This window comes from Microtus ochrogaster, linkage group LG5 (genome assembly GCF_000317375.1).
Source record: "Microtus ochrogaster isolate Prairie Vole_2 linkage group LG5, MicOch1.0, whole genome shotgun sequence".
Lineage (NCBI taxonomy): Eukaryota > Metazoa > Chordata > Mammalia > Rodentia > Cricetidae > Microtus > Microtus ochrogaster.
Window position 1 is genome coordinate 5,638,470 of NC_022031.1, and position 22,682 is coordinate 5,661,151.

Consider the following 22,682-nt stretch of genomic DNA (forward strand, 5'->3'; position numbering starts at 1 on the left):
GAAACCAATTATGAGTGAGTACATCCCATGTTCATCTTTTTGGGTCTGGGTTACCTCACTCAGGATAGTATTTTCTATTTCCATCCATTTGCATGTCCTTCTGTCCATGTATTGCATTTGTTGGTTAATGAATAAAGTAACTGTCTTGGTTTGTGATAGGGCAAAAGAACAGAGCAAGGCAGGGAAAACTAAACAGAATGCTGGGTAAAAGGAGGCCGAGTCAGGGAGAAGCCATGGAGCCACCACCAGAGATAAATATGCTGAAGCTTTGCTGGTAGGCCACGACCTCGTGGTGATGCACAGATTAATGGAAATTTGTTAAATTAAGATGTAAGAGTTAGCCAATAAGAAAGTATAGCTAATGGGCCAAGCAGTAATTTAAATAAAAAAAAAGTATGAAGAGACATCAAAAAGGCAAATACTCTGTGATAGGTCATCTAAGAAAGGATTTTAGTAGAAAAGGTGTTCCTAGAAATAGCATTACAGGAATCAGCCAATAAAAAGCCCCAACCCTCCGAAGATACAGCCACATTTGACACTGGACCAATGAGTGTAGAGCAAAGGAGACAAAGTAACCCTTTATCATCTGGAAATTCCATGAGGGGCCTCTCACAGGCCCCCAGGTTGAACATGGTCCATCCATTTCCAGTTACTGTGGAGGACACACCTCCAAAAGAAAATTAGAAAATTCAGTGTCTGTTATTAAAAAAATATTGCTTTCAATGATAAAATAACCCTGGAGGATCAATAAAAAATTCCAACAGAAAATAGAAAATGTATATCCTGGCAGACTTCTATAAATGGTCAAAGACCAAAGCTGAGAATATGAATTAATAACATTATAACAGAAGACTTATTAGACACAGGTGCAGATGTCACTATTATTATTCAAGAATTATCAGTTGGAGCTAAGAGAGAATCAACTTTGATTGAAGAGAAATTACAGAAGTCACATATGGAGCATGTTGATCTGAATCTTAACTGAATTCTGACATATTACCTCCAAACATTCCTCTACATAAACTTTAATGCAGAGGGAAAATATTGTCTTAGAATGAATCATTTTTATGACATAAATGGAATAAAACATTAAAAATTGACGTGGAAACTATATCTGAATTAATTATAAAAAAATGTTGACTTTGTCAGTTAACAGGAATAGACCCAGCAGTAATTGTAATACTTTTACTACGGATGAAATTAATAAGTTATGGGAAGACAGTGAACCCTGGCAAAGAGTCTGCAAAAATTTTTGGTGGGAGATTAATAACAGTTATCCCAAAACTGAGAGACTTCAACTTATAAAAAGAGCTAATTGGATCCTTCCTTCTATTGTACAGGACACACCAATAACCAGAACCCCTAAATTCTGTTCTGATTCAGATTAATCAGGAAGGGCAGGTTGGAAATAAGAAGATTTAAGTAAGGTGAAACAAAGTCTTATAATTCTGTCCAAAAGTCAGAATTATTTGCTATTCTCATGAAGATAGAGGATTTTAAAGAACCTCACAGCATAGCTACTGATTGGCAGTAAGCAGAAATTTGTTTTCCATATTAAAACTATTTATTCTAGATGATAGATAATTGTCTTTATTCTTTATTCATGTTTAAGATACAATAAAGAAGAGGTTTTATCCCATATACATAGCACATACCTGATCCCAGGTCCTCTAACACAAGGTAATGCAGAAATCAATTGATTATTGACTGGAAATGTTCTGGATGCCTCAGAATTTCATTTAAAACATCATGTCAAAAGGGAGTTTAAAAAGGGAGTTTTCTAGTGCATAGCACCAACCAAGGAAATTATTAGAAGAGGTCCAACCTGTTATTTATACAATCAAACACCACTATCTGCAGGAAGTAACCCAAAGGTACTAAAAGGAAGGAAACCTGGCAGATCAATGTTCCTTTTTTTTTTTTTAGAATTTGAAAAACTAATATATGTACACCATACCATTGAAACTTATTCAAGTTTTCAATGAGCAATTGCTTTGAGTTCTGAATAGACTGATTTGGTAATCACAAATTTACTAGAAGTTATAATCAATATGGATATACCTATACAAATAAAGAGAAACAATGCTCCAGCATATGCCTTGATAAAAATGAAACATTTTTGCTTATTATAAAGCATATTATAGGTATACCAAACAACCCTACTGGTCAGACAGTTATAAAAAGATCAAATTGAACTCTAAAGGATATGTTAAACAAACATAAAGAGACGATAAAGACCCCCCAGAAATACTGCATAATGATTAATTAAACTTGACTTTTCTTAATGCTTATGAGAAAGGAAAAACAGCTGCAGAGAGACATTGGATAAGTGATGAAATTTCTGAACTAATTCAGCCAGTGTTGACCTCAGAATAGAAACAAGAAGATGTGCTATGTTGGGGAAAGAGTTTTGCTCTTGTTTACACAGAAGAAAAGCTACAGATTAACCAAAATTAATTGAGATTTTGTTTGAAAAGGAGAAACCTCTGGCTAGAGAGAAATGACAGCGCATCCACAAAGGTGACAATCATACAGGTTTTTGGAAAATCTCATGAGTGTTCTGTTCTTGTGTTTGAAATTCTCCATCTTCACAAAGGCAAGAGACTTTGTACATCTGGTTGCTTAAACAAGAAAAGATAGCTATTCAGAAAGAATCACCAAACAAACAGAAATCTTAATTATTATACCAGTATCTTCTGCAGGATGTAAACATACAAATCTCCCTACTTCTCAGTATACTGGTAGTTGTGACTCACTTAAAAATCAAAGCTAGCTTTAGAGTCCAATGGTGGCTCTCCTTTGTTAAATGCAAGCATGTTGTTAAAAGAAAAATTCAGATTTTCTGTCTCATATTAGGAACCACCTGTTGTGGGACAGAAGGAAGATAATGGGGACTAAGGTTATCAAAACTCTGTTTTCAAAATTTTGCATCTCCTCATATATATTTTCATGTCTGTGGTATCCTTCTTTGAAAATATGTCTATTGAAATTCAAACTTTCCATTTTGATATAAAAATTAAGTTTTCTACAGCGGACAATAAAATTTATTTGAACTCTCCAGGAAGAAGATGGGGCCCCACAACAATGAATCTGCCTGGTTCATATGATGCTATTCATCTGATAGCACCACTTAAAGATTGGCTTTGGGCTACAAACTGCTCAGAACAATTTTGAGGTTGTTAACTGAGATGATCCAGTTTCACAGACTACTCTAGCCAGGACTTAAGACAAGCCCTGCACTTTTGCATTATACATAGACTAGACAAAAAATGGTACAGCTACCTCTTCCAGAACTTGACAATTTAAAAAAATTTTCTTTCAGAATCCCTAAAGATATTGTTACCCCCAAAAACCATAAAGCAAATTTAAGATTTTGACACCCACATTCACAAGAGTTGAGGTGGGTGGTTTCTGGTTATTCAATGGATTATGTGTATCATAGATATGACAGGAAAAATGGGTAGATTATTGAATATACCCTGAAAAGTAAAAGGGAGAATATAGGAAGGCAAACCCAAAGAAAAACATGTAGTTATCCTCCTGGATATTGGAAGTAGACAAGATTGCCAGGCAAAAATTGAGAGCTTGAGGGTTGGGGTGGGATGGGGGTAAGGGGAGATGGGGAGAGAGAAGTGAGAAGGGGAGGATGGGGAGAGCTTGGGGGAATGGAAGGTTGGTATAGAGGAAGAGTAGATATGGGAGAAGGAAAGTATATATCTTAATTAAGGGAGACATTTTAGGGTGGGCAAGAGACTGGACTCTAGAGGGGTTCCCAGGTGTCCAAGGAGATGTCCCCAGGTTGTTCCTTGAGCAGCTGAGGAGAGGGCACCTGAACTGGCCCTATACTATAGCCACACTGATGAATATCTTGCATATCACCATAAAACCTTCATGTGGCGATGGATGGAGATGGAGACAGAGACCCACATTGGAGCACTGGACTGAGCTCTCAAGGTCCAAATGAGGAGCAGAAGGAGGGAGAACATGAGCAAGGAAGTCAGAACTGAGAAGGGTGCGCCCACCCACTGTGACAGTGGAGCTGATCTAATGGGAACTCACCAAGGCCAGCTGGACTGGGACTGATGGAGCATGTGATCAAACCGGACTCTTTGAACGTGGCTGAAAAGGAGGGCTGACTGATAAGCCAAGGACAATGACACTGGGTTTTGATTCTACTGCATGTACTGGCTGTGTGGGAACCTAGTCTGTTTGGATGCTCACCTTCCTAGGCCTGGATGGAGGGCGAAGGACCTTGGACTTTCCACAAGGCAGGGAACTCTGTCTGCTCTTTGGACTGGAGATGGTGGGGAGGAGGAATGGGGGAGGGGGATGGAAATGGAAGGAGGGGAGGAGGTGAAAATTTGTAATAATAATAATAATAAAAAGATGCAAAAATAGATATAAGATAAAATGGTAGATTATTGAATATACTTTTAAAAAGCAACTATTAGTTTTAAACATTTTAGATTGGATTGGACTTTTGTATATTGTATAGAAATTCTGTGTATACAAATTTGAGATTAATTTTGTTAAAACATAGTGTAGATATATTTCTACACTTCTTCAAAGTATTGTACCTATACCGTTCATTTAAGAATGTAATAAAAGCCTCTAGTCCTTTAAATTATTATTACCAACTACTTAGGATATGAAGGAAATATAGGTTAGTAGTTAATCACCTAGTATAATTAAATTTGTAGTCACATTAGGTATATTTTCAAGGTCAAATAAAGATATATTTTAGATAGACATGTCATCTTCAAACACTTCAGAAAACTATAGATAATGGCATTTAATGTTTTAGTAACCTAGGTTCTTTGTTTTTTATGGCAAGGAGACATATCTTCTCCTAGCAGCACTAATTTATTTCAGAGAAGATAATGGGTATTGAAGAAGCTCCACATGGAATTTACTTTATTTGTGGCAAATGTAAGCCATTGTGCAAGAAAATGTCATTGCCTTGACTGGACATGATTCTTTCCTAACTGGACAATGAGGACACAAAAGAGAGTGATTGTTAAACATTGTCAAGACAAGGAGGGATAGCCTGCAAAATGTCCTGTTTTACAGAAATATATGTTGGATATGGTAGTCCTGTTGGCAAAAGATGGTATCTACCTATGGTTCCCTGTTAGCAATGACAGTGGTCAGGTCAAGGAAGCCCAGACATACACATTTGTCCATGGCCAGATTAGAAGGTCTTGTTAGAGGCTGGTTTGCTTTTGATGTCCCCATACCAGGAGGTGCACAGGGGCAATTAATTGCTCAATGACCCTTTTTATGACACTTGGCAGGAGAGCTGGAGGTGAGGATTAAGGCAAGCCCTAGCCCAGTAACCATGTTGAGCACATTTGACACAGGGACCTGGTGGCCTTCAAGCCTCAGGTGGCAAGGAAGCATGGGCAATTGCTGAGGTGGGTCAGATGGCCTTGGACAGTTTTGGCATTTTTGTTTATCTCTTCCATCATACACCCATAAAAGCTGGCTCTAAGCCTGTATGGTCACTAAGCATTTTGCCTGAATGTGGATGACCATGGGACCCCAGACTGCTAAAAATGAAAACATCTCCTGGCTAAACTTAGGGCAAGTGGGGTAAAGAGGGAAAGAGATGGAGGATGAGAACATGAGGGCTCAGGGTGTCCAAATTGAAACAGGGATGGAGAGGGCAAGCATTGAAAGAGATATCTTGATACAGGGATGCATTATGGGGTTAAGGAAAAAACTTGGTGCTAGGGTAGTTCCCAGGAATCAACAAAATGAACACAGATAAGAACAATATTGGAGAGAGTATCTTAACTGCCTCTCTCCTGTAATCAGATGGGTGACTAATTGCCATAGAACCTTCACCCAGTAACTTATGGAGGCAAATGCAGAGATCCACAGCCAGGCACTGGAACAAACTCCAGGAATTCAGTCAACAAGAGGGAGGATGGGATTATATAAACAAAGGATGAGAAGATCATGATGGAAAAACCCACAGAGACTGCTGACTTGAGATAGTGGGAGTTTATAGACTCTGAAATCACTACTAGAGAGCCCACATGGGACTGAACTAGATCCTCTGAATGTGGGTGACAGATGTGTGGCCTGGTCTACTTGATGAACCTCTAGAAGTGGACCAGAACTTATCCCTGGTTCATGAACTGATTCCCTATGGGGGAAAAAAAAACTTTCTCAGTCTCTCAATGAGGAGGGACTTGACCCTACCCCAACTTGATATGCCAGGCTTATTTGACTTCCCATGGTAAGGACGCTTTTACCATCTCTGAGTAGTGAATGGGGATGGGAGGGTTGAGAGGAGCTGCCGTCCCAGCACAGGCTGGATGCCAAGTCCAAGTGAAGGACATCAGCATTAATGAAACACACACTCTGGATGTTGCAGAATCAGAAGACTTTATTGTACGTCACCAAGGGGGTTTATACCAAACCCAGACAGGTGGGTCAGCAGGATGGAGACCTCATCACCAGATCCTCAGGTTAGGGCCAAGGCAATGCATACTCAGGAAGCAGGGTTGGTAAACAACTATGAGAACATGGAACTTGTAAGTTTCTCAGAAACCCAGAACAACAATGCCAAGAAAGGTCACCAACAGGGGAGGCAAGTAGGAAGGGCAGGACTCCATTAGGTCCAAAGAGGGAACAAGAGGATGGGCGGGAGAGTAACTGTACTTGATATGTAAAAGGATTTTTAAAAAGAGAAAAAATAAATGAACACAAAAGTCAAACTTATAAATATATGAAAGTATTTATTAAATAATTTAGATATGATTTATTTATTGAGTCATTGACAGAATAATTTTGAGTCTTCATAGAGATGAAGAATGAATAAAGAACACATATGATTTTTAAAAAGTTTGAATATTGTGTACATGTATTGATACTTAAAGTATTTTTGACCTGGAAAGCAGTAGTGGAAAAGACATTGAATTAAGTTCTCAATAATACACAAGTTCTTAAATAATAGACATTTTTATATTTTGTATCACATATTTGCATATTTAATTATTTTAACCATTGAAATTACTGAGTGAAATGCCATAGCTGTGATTACATATGTGTTATTATCATTTTATTATCCTTAAATATCTAAACATATATGATATATAAACTGATATAGATAAATTTTAATATCAATATATTACAATGTATCTATATCAAGTGATAGGTTACATTTTGATATAGATAAATGATACATTGTATATTCTAAAATAAAAGAATTTAGCATTGCAGTATCATTTAATTTTGTGTTTGCAGACTTTGTGCTCCCTTCTGTCTTTGTTCTATATAAAGTAGGTAAATCTTTGAGGAAATATTGACTCTGCCTCATAGATAATATACAGGAGATGTGGAATTTTGTGTTTAAAATTATGTACATTTATAAATAAAGGATTATATAAACAATTGCATCAATTCATAGAAAATTTACTTGTCAAAATTTACTCTTTTCAGAAATCTCTGTGGTCAGTTTTTCTTTGTAGAAAAGCATTTATCATGATCTTCACCTGGGGAAACATTGAATAGTAATTGTAAATAACATGTGATTTTATCAAAAGCACCAGCATATTTCTTTAGAAGAAGATGAATCCAGTAGAATGGAAGTCCACTGCAAAAAATGGTGACCTCATAGAAACGATCTAATGTTGGAGACTTAATAACTGGTATTAGGAGTAGAATCAAGCTTAAAACTATTGATCCAAATACAAGTGGCAGCCACACCTAAAAGTAAAAAGAAAGTAAAAATGAGCAGTGACTATGTTATCAAATTTACTATGACAAACAAAAATATACTTTGATTGATCTCAGATCTGAGACTTTTTTTTTATTGAGAAAAAAAATTTCCGCCTCCTCCCAGCCTCCCACTCCTCCTGCCCTCCCCCCACTCCTCTCCCCCTCTCTCTCAAGTCTGAAGAGCAGTCAGGGTTCCCTGCCCTGTGGAAATTCCAAAGTTCTCCCCCTCCATCCTGGTCTAGGAAGGTGAACATCCAAACTGGCTAGGCCCTCACAAAGCCAGAACAAGAAGTAGGATCAAGCAATACCACTCTTGGGAGTATACCCAAGAGATGCCCGATCATATGACAAGGGCATTTGTTCAACTATGTTCATAGCAACATTATTTGTAATAGCCAGAACCTGGAAACAACCTAGATGTCCTTCAATGGAAGAATGGATGAAGAAAGTGTGGAATATATACACATTAGAGTACTACTCAGCGGTAAAAAAACAATGACTTCTTAAATTTTGCATGCAAATGGATGGAAATAGAAAATACTATCCTGAGTGAGGTAACCCAGACCCAAAAAGATCTGAGACTTTTATGTTACTAACTTCAATCTTTAGTATAAATAAAACATTTTAGTGACCAATAAGTTAGAGTTTTTACATAATAAAAATCAATGCCCAAATGGTTCATACCACAAAATTAGAAACTGTTGACCCAGGAAATATTTGTCAATTATTCAGTTTGCAACCAGAAACAATGTTCATTCAACTCCCTCCCTTCATCTCCATTCTATATCCCACAGCCCTGGCAGCCTTAGAGGAGGTCCCTAATTTTAGGGACCCCATGTAAGATAGTACCCACCATCAACTAAATCCCTGTAAGTCTGCCCAACAATCCCTGGGCTCCATATAAGAGCCTACAACTTCTAAAGAAGACTTCAGCTTTACAAGAGACCAGGCTGGATCTAGCATACCAGGGAACACATCAAGCAGTGCCTGTGAATGCTCCCTAAAGCCCAATCAACTATTCCAGAATTCTGGGGCTTTATATCCTGGCTTACAACTTTAGATGAAAATGTCAACTCTACCTAGGGTCACACTTGATCTGAGGATCCTAAGACCCCAAAGCCTTTGAAGGGACTCCTTATTGTCTAGTCACCAAATCCCTTGAATATTTAGGCTAGAAGATCAGAGATGATACAAGGGAAAAAAATAATACCAATCCAACAAAGACAGATGCAGTAATCAACACCTAAACTTATAATTAGACCAAATATAAATGCTAAATGCCAGTATAAGAACAAAATCCATAACAGAAAGTGCAATGTGGTGCCACCAGAGTTAAGCTATCCTACAACAGCCAAATCTGAAAAATTCAACACATCTAAAACACAAGAAATTGACCATAAAACTGACTTCATGAAGAGGATAGAGGTCCTTGAAGAAGAAGTGAAAAATATACCTTAAAGAAATCAAGGAAAAAACAAGCAAAAATTGGATGATATCAATAAATCCCTAAGAGAAAGCCAAGAAAAAAGAAAAACAGATGAAGAAAAATTTTTAAAGACCTTAAAATAAAAGTAATAAAGAAAATACAAATTGAGGGACTCTTGGAAATAATTCCAATTTGGGTAAGCTAAAAGAAATTACAGATAAAAATATCACCAACATAATAAAAAAGAGGGTGAAAGAGAGAATCTCAGGTCTTGAAAATGAGAGAGTGGAAATATATTGGTGTAAGAAAATGTTAAATCTAAAAAGTCCCTAACATAAAACATCTAAGAACTCTGGGGCACTATGAAAAAACAAAATCATAGAAGAAAGAGAAAAAAAAACTCAAAAATCCAGAGAATATATTTAACAAAATCATAAATGATAAAGGTATTAAAAGTTTACAGAACGCCAAATAGAGTGGATCAGAAAAGAAAATACTCTCATGAAATAATAACTAAAACACTAAGTATACAAAAAAACAACAGCAAAAAAGAATATTAAAAGTGGCAAGGGAAAGTGTCAACAAATAAAGGCACACCTATTAGAATCACACTCAATTTCTCAACAGAGACTCTAATAACCATATGAACCTTGACTAATGTCTTGTCAAATATAACAGACCATGGTTGCCAGTCCAGATTATATTCAGCAAAAGTATAAAGCAAAACACAGGGAGAAAAAGAGACATTTCATGATAAAGTCAAATATAAATAATATCTACCTGCAAATCTAGGTCTACAGAAAATACTATTAGGAGAATTAGAGCCCTAGGAAGTTAATTATACTGACAAAAACAAAGGCAATAGATAATCTCACACTAATAAAACCCAAAGAGAGGAAACACACACACACACACACACACACACACACACACGCTAGCACTAACACTACCAACAACAAAATAACAGGAATTAACAATATTTAGTTCTTGATATCCCTCAATATTGATGGACTATATTCACCAATAAAATGACACAGACTAACAAAATAGATACCAAAAAAGGATTCATTATTTGCTGTAGATAAGAAACAAAACTCAGTGTCTAGGATAGATATAACCTCAGTAAAGAGTTCATAAAGGATTTTCCCATCAAATGAACCTAAGAATCAAACTGGTGTAGTTACTAATATCTAGCAAAATAGACTTCCAGAAAAAAATTAATCAAAAGAGACAGAGAAGGGCATCACTTCACTTTCACCAATGGACAAGTTATCTAGACAAAAACCAGACAGATATTGTAACTAACAGATATTATGACTCAAATGGACATAACAGACATCTACAGAACATTTCACCAAAACACATACACACAAACCCTTCTCAGCACCTCATGGAACATTCTGAAAACTGACATTCTGAAAACTATCACAAAGAAAGTCTTATCAGATACAAAAATATTTTTAAGATAGTATATAACTTATTAGACAGCCATGGATTAAAGTTGGATTTCAACAACAACAAAAAACCTACAAATTCACCGAAACTGAATAACTCTTTTCTGGGTTACCACTGTATCAAAGAGTAAATTAAAAAAAAAGAAGTTAAAAACTTCCTAGAATTCAACAAAAATGAATAGAAAACATCCAAACTTTTGGGACACCATGGAAAATGGTGCTAAGGGAAAGTTCATAGCACTAAGTACCTTCATGAAGAATTAGGAGAGATCTCACACTAGCAACTTAACAGGGCACCTGAAAAAGCACTAGAATAAAGAAGCAAATAGACCCAAGAGAAATACAAAGCAGGAAATAATCAGACTGAGGACTGAAATAAAAAAAAACTAGAAACAAAGAGACCAATACAAAATATCAATGAAACAAAGAATTGTTCTTTAACAAAATATTCAAAGTACATAAACCATTATCTAAACAAACTATAAGGCAGAGAAAGAATATTAAAAAAAAACAAAATCAGAAACAAAAATGGTACATAACAACAGATACTGATGAAATCCAGAAAATCATTAGGTCATGCTTTAAATACCTATAATCCACAATCCACAAAATTAGAAAATCTAAAAGAAAAAAAATGCCTTGATAAATACCACTTACCAAAGTTAAACCAAACAATTTAGATAGACCAGTAATCCCTAAGGAAATAGAAGCTAAAATCTCCCAACCAAACAGAAAAAAAAAAATAGCCCATGACCTGATAGTTTTAAATATCAATACCCTTTCAATTACTCCACAAAAAAGGAACAGAGGAACAGAAAGAACATTGCCAAATTCTTTCTGTGAAGTCACAGACATCACGGTACTGAAACCACACAAATTCTCAATAAAGAGTATAATTACAAACCAACTTTACTTATGAATATTAATGTAAAAATACTCAATAAAATATTCACAAACCAAATCCAAGAACACATCAAAAGATGAACAAATGAACTTCATCCAGAGACGTAGGGTTCAGGTTCAACATATGAAAATCTGTCAATGTAATCTACCATATTAACAAAATGAAAGAAAAAAATACCCAATCATCTCATTAGATGCTGAAAAATCCAACAATATTTTATAATAAAAGTCTTGAAGGGATCAGGGATAGAAGGGACATAATTAAAATTATAAAAGTAATACACAGTTAACCAATTGCCCAAATCAAATTAAATGGAAAGAAAGCAATTTCTCTAAATTCAGAAACAAGACAAGGTTGTCTACTCTCTTTATATCTATTCACTATAGTACTCAATGTTCTAGCTAGAGCAATAAGAAAACTGAAAGAGATCAAGAACATACAAATGGGAAAAAAGAAGTCAAAGTATCACTATTTGCAGATGACATGATAGTATATATAAGTGATTTTTAAAATTCTATGAAGGAGCTCCTACAGCTGATCCTGTCATTTTAGTGAACTGGCTGGATACGAAATTAATGGAAAATAATCTGTAGCTCTCTTATATACAAATGTTAAATGGGGTAAAATATAATACAGGGAATAAACATCCTTCACAAAAGCCAATAATGATATAAAATATTTTATGACAGTTATAAACAAGCAAGCAAAAAATCTGTAGGACAAAAACTTCAAGTCTTTGAAGAAAGAAATTGGAGAAGATATTATAATATGGAAAGATCTTCCATGTTCGTGGATTAATATAGCAAAAATGGTCATCTTACTAAAAACAATCTAAGCATTCAATACAATCCCCATTGAAATTCCAATACAGTTTTACAAACTTTGAAAGTTCAAATTCTCAAATTCATTTGGAAAACCAAAAATCCTATGACAGCTAAATCAATATTGTACAATAAAAAAACTTCCAAAGGTATTACTATCCCTGATTTCCAGTTGTACTACAGAGAAACAGTAATAAAAACAATATTGGTATAAAAACAGACAAGAGGAACATTGGGATAAAACCAAAGATACAGACATCTATGCACACATGATTTTCAGCAAAGGAACCAAAATGGATACAATGGAAGAAAAAAAGCATTTTTAACAAATGGTCCTGGTCTAACTGGGTGTTGATATATAGAGGAATGCAAATAGGTCTGTATCTATCACCCTGTGCAAAATTCCAGTCCAAGTGGATCGGAGAACTTAACATAAATCCAGATATATTGGACCTAATAGAAAGTGGGAAATAGCTTTAAATGCACTATCACAGGAGATAACAACTTGCACAGGACCCTAATATCACAGACACTGAGATAAACTTCATAAATGTCACTTCATGAAATGGAAACATTTTTGAAAGGCAAAGGACACTGCTAATAGGACAAAATGGCAGCCTGAAGAATGAGAAAAGATCTTCAACAACCCTATATCCCATCAAACCAAGGTCGGGTTTCCAAAATAGATAAAGAACTCAAGAAACTAGACAACAACAAAACAAACAATCCAATTAAAAATGCAGTACTGATCTAAACAGAGAACTCTGAACAGAATCTTAAATGGCACAGCATCATTCAAGGAGTTTGCAACATTCTTAGCCATCTGTTTGATATAAACAAAAATGACACTGAGATTCTATCTTACACCTGTCAGACTGTAAGATCAAAAGCACGAGTGATGGAGGAAGGTCATTGGTTAATTAATAAAAAAACTGCTTGGCCCTGATAGGTTAGAACATAGGTGGGTGGAGTAAACAGAACAGAATGCTGGGAGGAAGAGGAAGTGAGCACAGATGCCATAGCTCTGCTCAATGAGGCAGATGTGATGAAGCAAGCCTGGGCCAGGTCAGACATGCTGAATCTTTCCCGGTAAGACTGGTGCTACACAGATTATTAGAGATAGGTTGATCGGGATATGAGAATTAGCCAGTAAGGGCTAGAGCTAATGGGCCAAGCAGTGTTTAAAAGAATATAGTTTGTGTGTTGTTATTTCGGGGCATAAGCTAGCCAGGTGGCCGGGAGCCAGGGCAGTGGAACGCAGCCCACAGATCCGTCAACACACGAGTGCTAGCCAGCTCATGGTATGGAGGATGTGGCACAAGGAGAAAACACCTCCATTTTCGGTGGGAGTGCAAATTTGTACAGCCAATTTGGAAGTCAGTGTGGGGGTTTCTTGGAAAAGTGAAAACCAATCTACCACAAAAAACAACTATACCACTCTTGGGACTATACCCAAAGCATGCTTAATCTTATTACAAGGACTCTTGCTCAAGTATGTTCATCACAGTTGTATTTGTAATAGCCAAAACCTGGAAGCAATATAGATGTCCTTTAATTGAGGAATGGATAAAGAAAACATGGTACATTTACTCAGCTGTTAAAAACAATGACATCAGGAAATTTGAGGGCAAATGGATTGAACTAGAAAATATAATCCTTAGTGAGGTAACTCAGACTCAGAAAGAAAGATAGTATCTACTCACTCATAAATGTATATCAGCTATGAAATAAAGGATAACTATGCTACAGCCCACAGAGCCAAAGAGACTATGTAACTAGAAAGGCTTCAAGTAGGTACTCTAAGATCTCTTTGGAGAGACAAGAGAAAAGAAACTTTTTAGATTAACTGTGACTTGTTGGAGATGGAAACATGAAAAATCAAACTGAGGATGGTGACCAAGCGGGAGAATACTGAAAGAGACTACTGGAAAGGGGGGTGGGATATTTCCGTGTAAGATAAAAACCTGGCACAAGGGAATCTTTCCAGTATCTACCACATATGACCACAACTAAGACTCCTAGTATTAGTGGATCCTAGCATGAATTGGCTAACTCCTGTTATCAGGCAAGACTTCAAGCAGAGGGAGCAGGAAACCAACCCAGTCACATAATCTTCAAACTACAGTGTGTCTAACTTACGGGTAGTTCTGGGGAAAGTGTGGTCTACAGGTTGAGCAAGTGACCCATCTAGCTTAAAATCTATAACAGGAGAGTAATACCATGCCTAACATTTCCAGGAGCACCAGGAACTACAGGCTGAATATCCCAAAACCTTATTATAGAACCAAATTCTACTGGAGGGAAAAATAATCTATCGATGTAATGATGCCTCACAATATTCTGCAATGCTCAGAGTGATGTCTAGCCTAATTGTCATCAGAGGGGCTTCATCCAGCAACTGATGGAAACAGAAGAAGACCCATAGTCAAGCATTAGGCAGAGAGTCCTGCAGAAGAGTGAGAGAAAAGATTGTAGGAGCTAGAAGGGACAAGGATATCACAAAACACCACAGAATCAACTAGCCTGGTCTTGTAGGGGCACACAGAGACTGAATCAACAACCAAAGACCCTGCATGGGAATGACCTATGCCCTCTGCAGATATTCTAGTTGTGTGGATTGATTCTCTTGGCCTCTTTACACTGAGAACAAGGAATATCTCAGACTCTTTTGCTGGCTTTAGGAAGCAACTTACTGCAACTTGATATGCCATGTTTTATGGATATTCATGAGAAACCTGTTCTTTCCTAAACAGAAACAGAGAAGATGTAGAGTGGAGAGTGGGCACAGAGGGGGATTTGTAGAGGGCACTAAGAGGAGAGGAGGCTATAACTGGGATGTTAAATTAATTGGTTAATTAAAAACATTTTCTTTCATTATTATTTATATAAATGTAATGTTCATTTTTTTGATTTACCTTATAAGGCCTAGGTAGGTCTGGGTCCTTGTACCTCAGTTTAAGTAAAGCTATCATATTTAGTCCATTTCCAATAACGTATGTTAGTCCTAAATATTTTACCACATAGATTAAATTCAAAGGTATTATTGCCAAAGATGATAATATGATAATTTGAGTGATAGCTACAACTGGGCAGTGGTGGTCATTAAGCATCGAGTAAATTAAAGGAAGCTGTCCTTCTTGGCTTGCAGAATAGAAAACCCTTGAGGCTGAAAGTACTCCACAGCCAGTGTTGTTCATTATAGAAACTGAGATGGCCAAAGAAACGACCCATTGCATGGAAGGTGACACTCTGTTCATCCATGTGACCGCAACAGAATCTACAAAAATTAAACAGAAATTCAAGAATTAAAGATATTTTGCTTATTAAGAACACAGTGATTACCCTATGTTCTTTCCTTCATGATCAATGAAACTTGGGTGCTTCTACCAAAAGAAAGAGTTACTTTACTCATTCTTATTTCAGATTAATCCTTGTGATTTCATTTAATAAGTAAAAGGCATTAAAAGTCTTTATGTCCCAGCATTCAGTCCATTCCCTGATATTGCAGAATTCTTGCCCTCTTAATTGGTAAACTGGATACCTGATAAATTGAGAATATTAGATAGTTTGTGAGGAGATGAAGCGGTGACTATGTACAACATACTCTGTAAAGCATGTGTTCCATGATTTGCTGTATTAATCACTACTCTTCTTATTGTGGACAAATAATGATAAAAACAAACTTAAGAAGACTCTATTTTAGCTTACAGTTTTGTAGTACATAGTGTATCATATCAGACAAGGTTTGATGGAAAAATTATGAGGCATTTGATCACAATGAATCTTTAGTCAGAAAGAAGACATAAATGAATCTGATCCATTAAATTCAAAAATGATTCAGTTTCTTCAGCAAGTATCTGCATCTGAAAGTTTCTATAGATTTCAGAGTAATTTCATGATCTGGAGTCCAAATAATCAAACAGTTAAGCATATAGGGGACATTTGACATTCAAATAGTGTCACTCAGCTGCTTCACTGCTACATCAGGTATAGAAACTGAGCAAACATTATTTATCTGTCAGACTGTTCACACTTCATGACCTTGTGTGGAAATCACTTGAAGTATATTTATTTTTTGGATGAATTTATTTTGATAAAGGCCTCTTGTTATTCCTTTCTCCTATCTAATGAATAATGGGAATCAATTATCCAGTTCCACTATATCCATGATTTTCATATTTTTGTCATTTTCTATTTTTTCAAATACAAACATTTGCACTGATACAATAACGCACATATTCTAGAATTTTCTAATTAAAGGATAGTGAGCCACTTAAACTTAAGAGCTCAGTATATTTTAAGCTTCAGGGCATATGATTTCCAAGCTGCAGTAGTCTCCAGAGTATTTACAGACCCTATGAAAGATAGAAGCAATTTTCTGGACCCACCATAAAAGTTTATCCTATAGATTTGTGGATTAAACAAATGAACAATTTTTGTCATAAAATTTTTGGAGAATTGATAGGAACACCATGGGTAATTAAAACAGTGAATAAAATATTCATAAATTATAATTTATAAGTTGAAAGATTTTTTCCCAATGGAAATAAAATATGTTTATGTATAAATGGATGTTTCCTGTCCTGGAGCTGCTTGGTCCCAAATAACCAGAAGCCATTTCACAAATTACCTCAGGGTTATATTATGTATGAATACTTTGCTAATATCTCAGGCTTGTTTCTAACTAACTCATATGCTTAAATTAATCCATAATTCTTATCAGTGTTTAGCCATGTGGCCTGGTACATTTTCTCAGTACAGCATTCTCATCTTGCTTCTCTGTATTTTCCAGTAATTCTCCTACTCTGCCATTTTTCTTCCCAAAATTATCCTTATCTGGCTTTTGTTTTCAATCACTTCCTGCCCAGCTATCAGCCAATCAACTTTTATTTAACAATGAGCATAATACACAGCTTTTCCCCTTTTATCTAATTAATGATTTTAACCTTAACTTAGTAAACTTGTATACAACAAAAACAGTTGGTAAGCAAAAATTATAGTAACAATAGTCAGTCTATTTGTATTTTACAAAATTAGAGAAAATACTCTATTATCTATTTTATCCTGGTAAACCTAAAATTTCACATCTAATTTATCTTTTGTTATAACTAAGAAAAAATGTAAATATGAATATCTAGTCTTTAACTCCATCAAAGTCTATAGAAGGGTTATAAAGTTAACTTCTGACAGGGACCTTAAGCTGCCTGTACAGTCATCCAAAATTCCTCTGCAACATTGGATCATCGAAGTCTAGCTTCCAGGCCTAGCATATCTGACAGGCTTTGCTGGGAAGCAGGGAATTTTGAAGAACTGTTCTATATTCCCTTGACAAAATTTGGCAGTCACCTTTCTTGCATGCTTTTGGTCCAGTTTTTACAGTAACTGTAAGCAATTGTGGCAAGGGTAGTTTCTTTGCCCACATGATATCTTTTGCCATAAAGAAAAAAAAACCCAATGTATGAAGTTTCTGCAAAGCCAATTATTCTCTTTGAAGTAGTTGGTGCCACCAGGAGCAGATGAGTCTCAATAAAAGTCTAAGCTCTTAAAGCAATTTAAATCACATATTCTGTAGGTCTTTGAAGTGTTTAAAGGCTGTCTATCTATCTGAAATATATTTCTGTATAACTTTGGAAGCCTAATTAATATGACTATAAGTTTGCTATAATAGATGACTAATAATCTGCAGCTTTGGAAATTGGCACTATCCCATTCCTTAGCTTCCTGAGATGAGAATCTAGCTTAATGGTGAAGGCAAATGCTGGAGCCATGTTTATCACTCCAACACTGCAATGTGTCTAAGTCCACACTGCCACTAAGTAGCAAACCACCCACTGCTCAAAAACCACATTTAAGTACTCAGTAGCAGGGTTTCTTAAAAGAGCCATGCAGTTTTTGCCAAAAGCACTCTGTCAGGAAGCCATCTTCTAATGGAGTTGTGCCTCTGCTTGTCACTTAGAAACTAGAGCCTACATAAGAAAAAGTGGTTACTAAGAAGACGTTTTGTATATTTAGAATCCTTTTTTCAATGCTTTTACAGACTTTGTATGGAAATTCTTGCCCAAATTGGGCACCATATATAAATGGACATTTCCTCTCTTGGAGTCACTTGGTTACAAATATCCAGCAGTAACTTCTTGCTTTACCACACAGAGGCTTATATTACTTATAATTAACAAGAAGAAGACTTACTACTAATTATTTCTTACACTTAAATTAACCAATAATAATGTTTGTTCACATGGCTTGGTACTTTTTCTCAGTACAATCTTTCTCATGTTTCTTCTCTGTATTTCCAGTGACTCTCAGGCTCTGCCCTTCCTCTTCCCAGAGTTATCTTAATTTTTGGATCTCGAACTCAATTTCTACCTGCTCAGAAATAAGCCAATGATCTTTTATTTAACAATGAGCATAATCCACAGCACTTAGCTAATATGGATATCTGATATTAGGAAAATAGCAATAAATTTGTTATCTGACTTTATCTGATATGGTTAAAAAATTATCCACCCTGTGTATATAAATACTGATTATAGAGCTGTGAGATGTTGGTGAATCTCTTTAATCCTAGAACTTAGGAGGCAGAGACAGGTGGATTCTATAGGTTCAAAGACAGACTGGTTCACAGAGCAAGTTCTAGAACAGGTTCCAAAGCTACAGAGAAAACCTGTCTCAGAAAACCAAAAAGAATTAAAAGTAAAGATTATAAGCTATTGTTAAAATTTATTGTTACAGTTATATGATTTTTAAGTAATTTTTTGTTGCTGGGCCCTAATGTTTTCCTTGGGGGAGAACATGAGAAGGCTTAACATCAATGGACACAGTCACTGAAAGTACAGTGAAAGGAATAGCGGAAACTCATTTATTTTACAATGGGAAAAAAACTTATATATCATTCCATCACCCAGGCCTTCCTATCCATTGACATTACAGTGGTCAGCTCTCATAGGCTAGGCAAGATAAGGACCTCTGACAGCACCTGTTTCTAGGCCTTCAGGAAATATCCCATAATCACCCCTTATTGGCTAGACATGATCAGTGTCTTTGACAACACCAGGTAGCTTCCAGGCTTGTTCTTCTTGGCTTGGCCTGGAAGATCTTAACTTCTTACACTTGTCCATTCCTATTTGATTCTCAATTAGTTCTACCCCTCCTTCCATCACAAGTGTTTATACATCTAGAGTTATTCACCTATATTTGCAAAGCTACAATTGTTAAACTGTGCTTCTAAAGGTTATCTTTTTAACTAAATCCAAAAGGTATTCACTTAATTCTGATTTTGAATATGGTCTTCCATTCTATTTCAAGATTTTATGCGATCTTCAAGCTCTCCATAATGAGACAGTCATAAATTCTATATAGCCTTTTTGTGCATGGGGTATAGAATTTAAAATAAATTCAACTAGACTGCAAGAGAGGATTATGAGGATAAGAGTACCCAGGAGGCATATGGAAGGCAGAAGGTGTCTGTTTTGTACCTAAGAGTGAGTTATTTAGAGGCTGTAGTATTTGTGTGTAAGAGAACTAAAAGCTCATCACACAATTAAAGATATTTATATTTGTGATTGTTTATACCCAGACATACCTGAAGCAATGATTTCCTGAGGTGTCAAAACTGCCAGGTAAGATACATTAGTCAATATGTAAGTCACAGCTATAACAGGCAGACCAAAAATCAATGATTTGGGAATTGTTTCAGAGGGATTTTCTACTTCTCCTGAAAAACACAAGTAAAATCATTAGAAAAGTTGCATACTGAGAAATGTATTCTTCTCTGCATGAAAAAGAAAAGAAGGCCTGGCCATGGTGGTGCATGTCTTTAATCCTAGTACTTAGGAGGAAGAGGAAGATGGATCTCTGTGAGTTCAAGGTCAGCCTGATCTAGAAGATCTAGTACCAGGACATCAGAGCAGTTACCCAGAGAAACCCTGTCTGTAAAACCAAAAAAAGAAAAAAAAATGTGATACTTCTTTAACTTTCTTAAATTAATTCTGCTCCTTTGGCAGACAAATTTTGTTTGAATGCTGACATTTTTCTATGATCCTAATTTAAAAATAAAAGTTTTTAAAATTTAAATACTCTTCACCAAATTATATCATGGAAAAGAGACATTCAATTTTATAAGCAAGGAGTAGTCAGTATAAACAATATAAACTTATCTCTTCTGCTTTGTTCACAAAGGTTTAAACATAATTATGTGAGGTCAGAACTTGGAGAACTGCCTTTCTCTATTTTGGGTAACAATGGTGCATAACAAATTCCCAACTTTGAAGGCTGTAAGTGACATTAATATGCCAATAATCAGTTTCATTTCATGTGACATAAGTATTATTATACAGGCTTCCTTCTCTTTTTTCCCTCCGACAGATATGCTGTCAATTGAGAAAATCACTGTTTAAAATTTATAATCAAGCATAAATCCTGACACATTTGGAATTCACAGGAGCCCTGTGTGTCCTCTTCAGGTAGCACTAATTCTTACTGCTGTGACACAAGCTTAGGTATACTGAGAACAGAATAGAGGCCTGCTTTCATTGCCCATTGATAAAATGATTACCCATAAAAATGTGTAATTCTTCCAACATTTCTAAGAATCTATGGTGAGAACAAACTAATTTAATGGAGGGTTTCTTTCAGCATTCAGAAATGTCATTTGACAAGCCAATCTAGAAGCATTTTTGGAAACTCATTAGAATTTCAACAGCAAGTACTTGTGAAACTTTCATCTTAGGCAATATTCTGCCTACCAAAAATTTCTTGTTAGGGCTATTGAAAATCCAAAATCTCACTAAAAGTATTAGACATAGATGATAGATAAATATACAGACAGATGACAAACACGCAGAGAGACAGAGAGACAAACAGGCAGATGATAGATGATAGATAGATAGATGATAGATAGATAGATAGATAGATAGATAGATAGATAGATAGATAGATAGATAGATAGATGATAGATAGACAATAGATAGATTATACAAAAATATATAATTCATACTCAATAAAGCTAACAATGACTTAAATTGAGATACAATGTTACATCAAAATCATCACCAACATAAATAAGTACAATATGTCTTCTCCAAAAATTAATCCTCCCAATTTATATGGAATATAGATGACACACAAGACAATGATTTCAAAGTAAATATAACAAATGTTATCAATAAACTCAATAAAGAATATGAATTAATCCTGAAATGAACACTACAAGAACGTGAATAAACTGATGATTGCATTAAGAAAAATTCAGCATTTAAAAATAGGATTTAATAGAGAGAATTTCTGAACAAAATTCAAACAAAAATTAAACTTGATATGAGATATTTCAACAAGTCAAAGCAACAACAACAACATCCTTTCTGTGTACCAAAAAGCATGTTGAAGTAATGGAAGAGTTCCAATTCACAATATCCTCAAAAAGATTAAGAATCATTCTAAGCAAGAAAGTGAAAGAACTCTACAATAAAAACTAAATCTCTGAAGAAGAAGAGAAACACTAGAATATTGGGTGATCTTCCATGCTCAAGAATTAGTAGAATTAATATTGTGGAAGCAACCATTCTATCAAAAGAAATAAAGAGATTCAATTCAAATTCAATCAAAATACCCATCATCCATGTTATTTTTGATAGGTATTGAAAAGAAATCCTAGAATTCAGGTGGACCCAGAATAGCTAAGCCAATCAGGAGTAATTACAGTGCTGGTAAGATTATTATTCTACATTTCAAGACTTATTACAGAGATGTAATAATAAAACCAGGATGCAACTTGCAAAAACAAAACAGATATATATAGACCAATGAAACAAAATAAAAGGTTTGGCAAGGGCATATATAGCTACAACCATTTCATATTTGACAAAAGATCTGAAAGCTTTTGAAGGAAGGATAGCTTCTTCTACAAGTGGTGTTTGGAAAACTGATTGTCTACCGGTAGGAAGAATAATATTGTCCCTAAATATATAACCCTATTTTAAAAGTTGCTGCAAGTGTATCAAAGACATCAATGTAAATCCTGAAATGTTGAACTTTCTAGAAGGAAATCCTATATGATTTATAGTAAAATAGAAAAATTCTATTAAACAATAAAGAAATAGGAAATTGTCAAATTTTCAGGTACATGGGTGGAATTATAAAATGTCACCCATATTAACTAAACTAAATCTGTAAAGACAAACATTACATGATCTTCATCATTTTATTTACATTACTCATATTTTAAATGAATTGGTGGAATAAAGCCAGATTCTTGGCCAAAGTATTAAAAACATGGTCTCTCTACCATCTCTCAATAAAGTCCTTGTATGCATACAAAGTATTAAAAACATGGTCTCTCTACCATCTCTCAA

The 22,682-nt window shown here is 35.4% G+C and overlaps 1 protein-coding gene across 1 annotated transcript in view; it reads right to left on the reverse strand.

Moving 5' to 3' along the window:
* Positions 1-7,461: 7,461 nt before the first annotated feature.
* LOC101989020 (solute carrier family 7 member 13-like) overlaps positions 7,462-22,682 on the reverse strand; it is a 24,795-nt gene continuing 9,574 nt past the window's right edge. Inside the window, exons 2-4 of the mRNA XM_005361847.1 lie at positions 19,916-20,047; positions 15,249-15,610; positions 7,462-7,716 (exon numbers count right to left, since the gene is read on the reverse strand). Coding sequence (XP_005361904.1) covers positions 7,462-7,716; positions 15,249-15,610; positions 19,916-20,047 — 749 coding nt within the window. The remainder of the gene's footprint in view (positions 7,717-15,248; positions 15,611-19,915; positions 20,048-22,682) is intronic.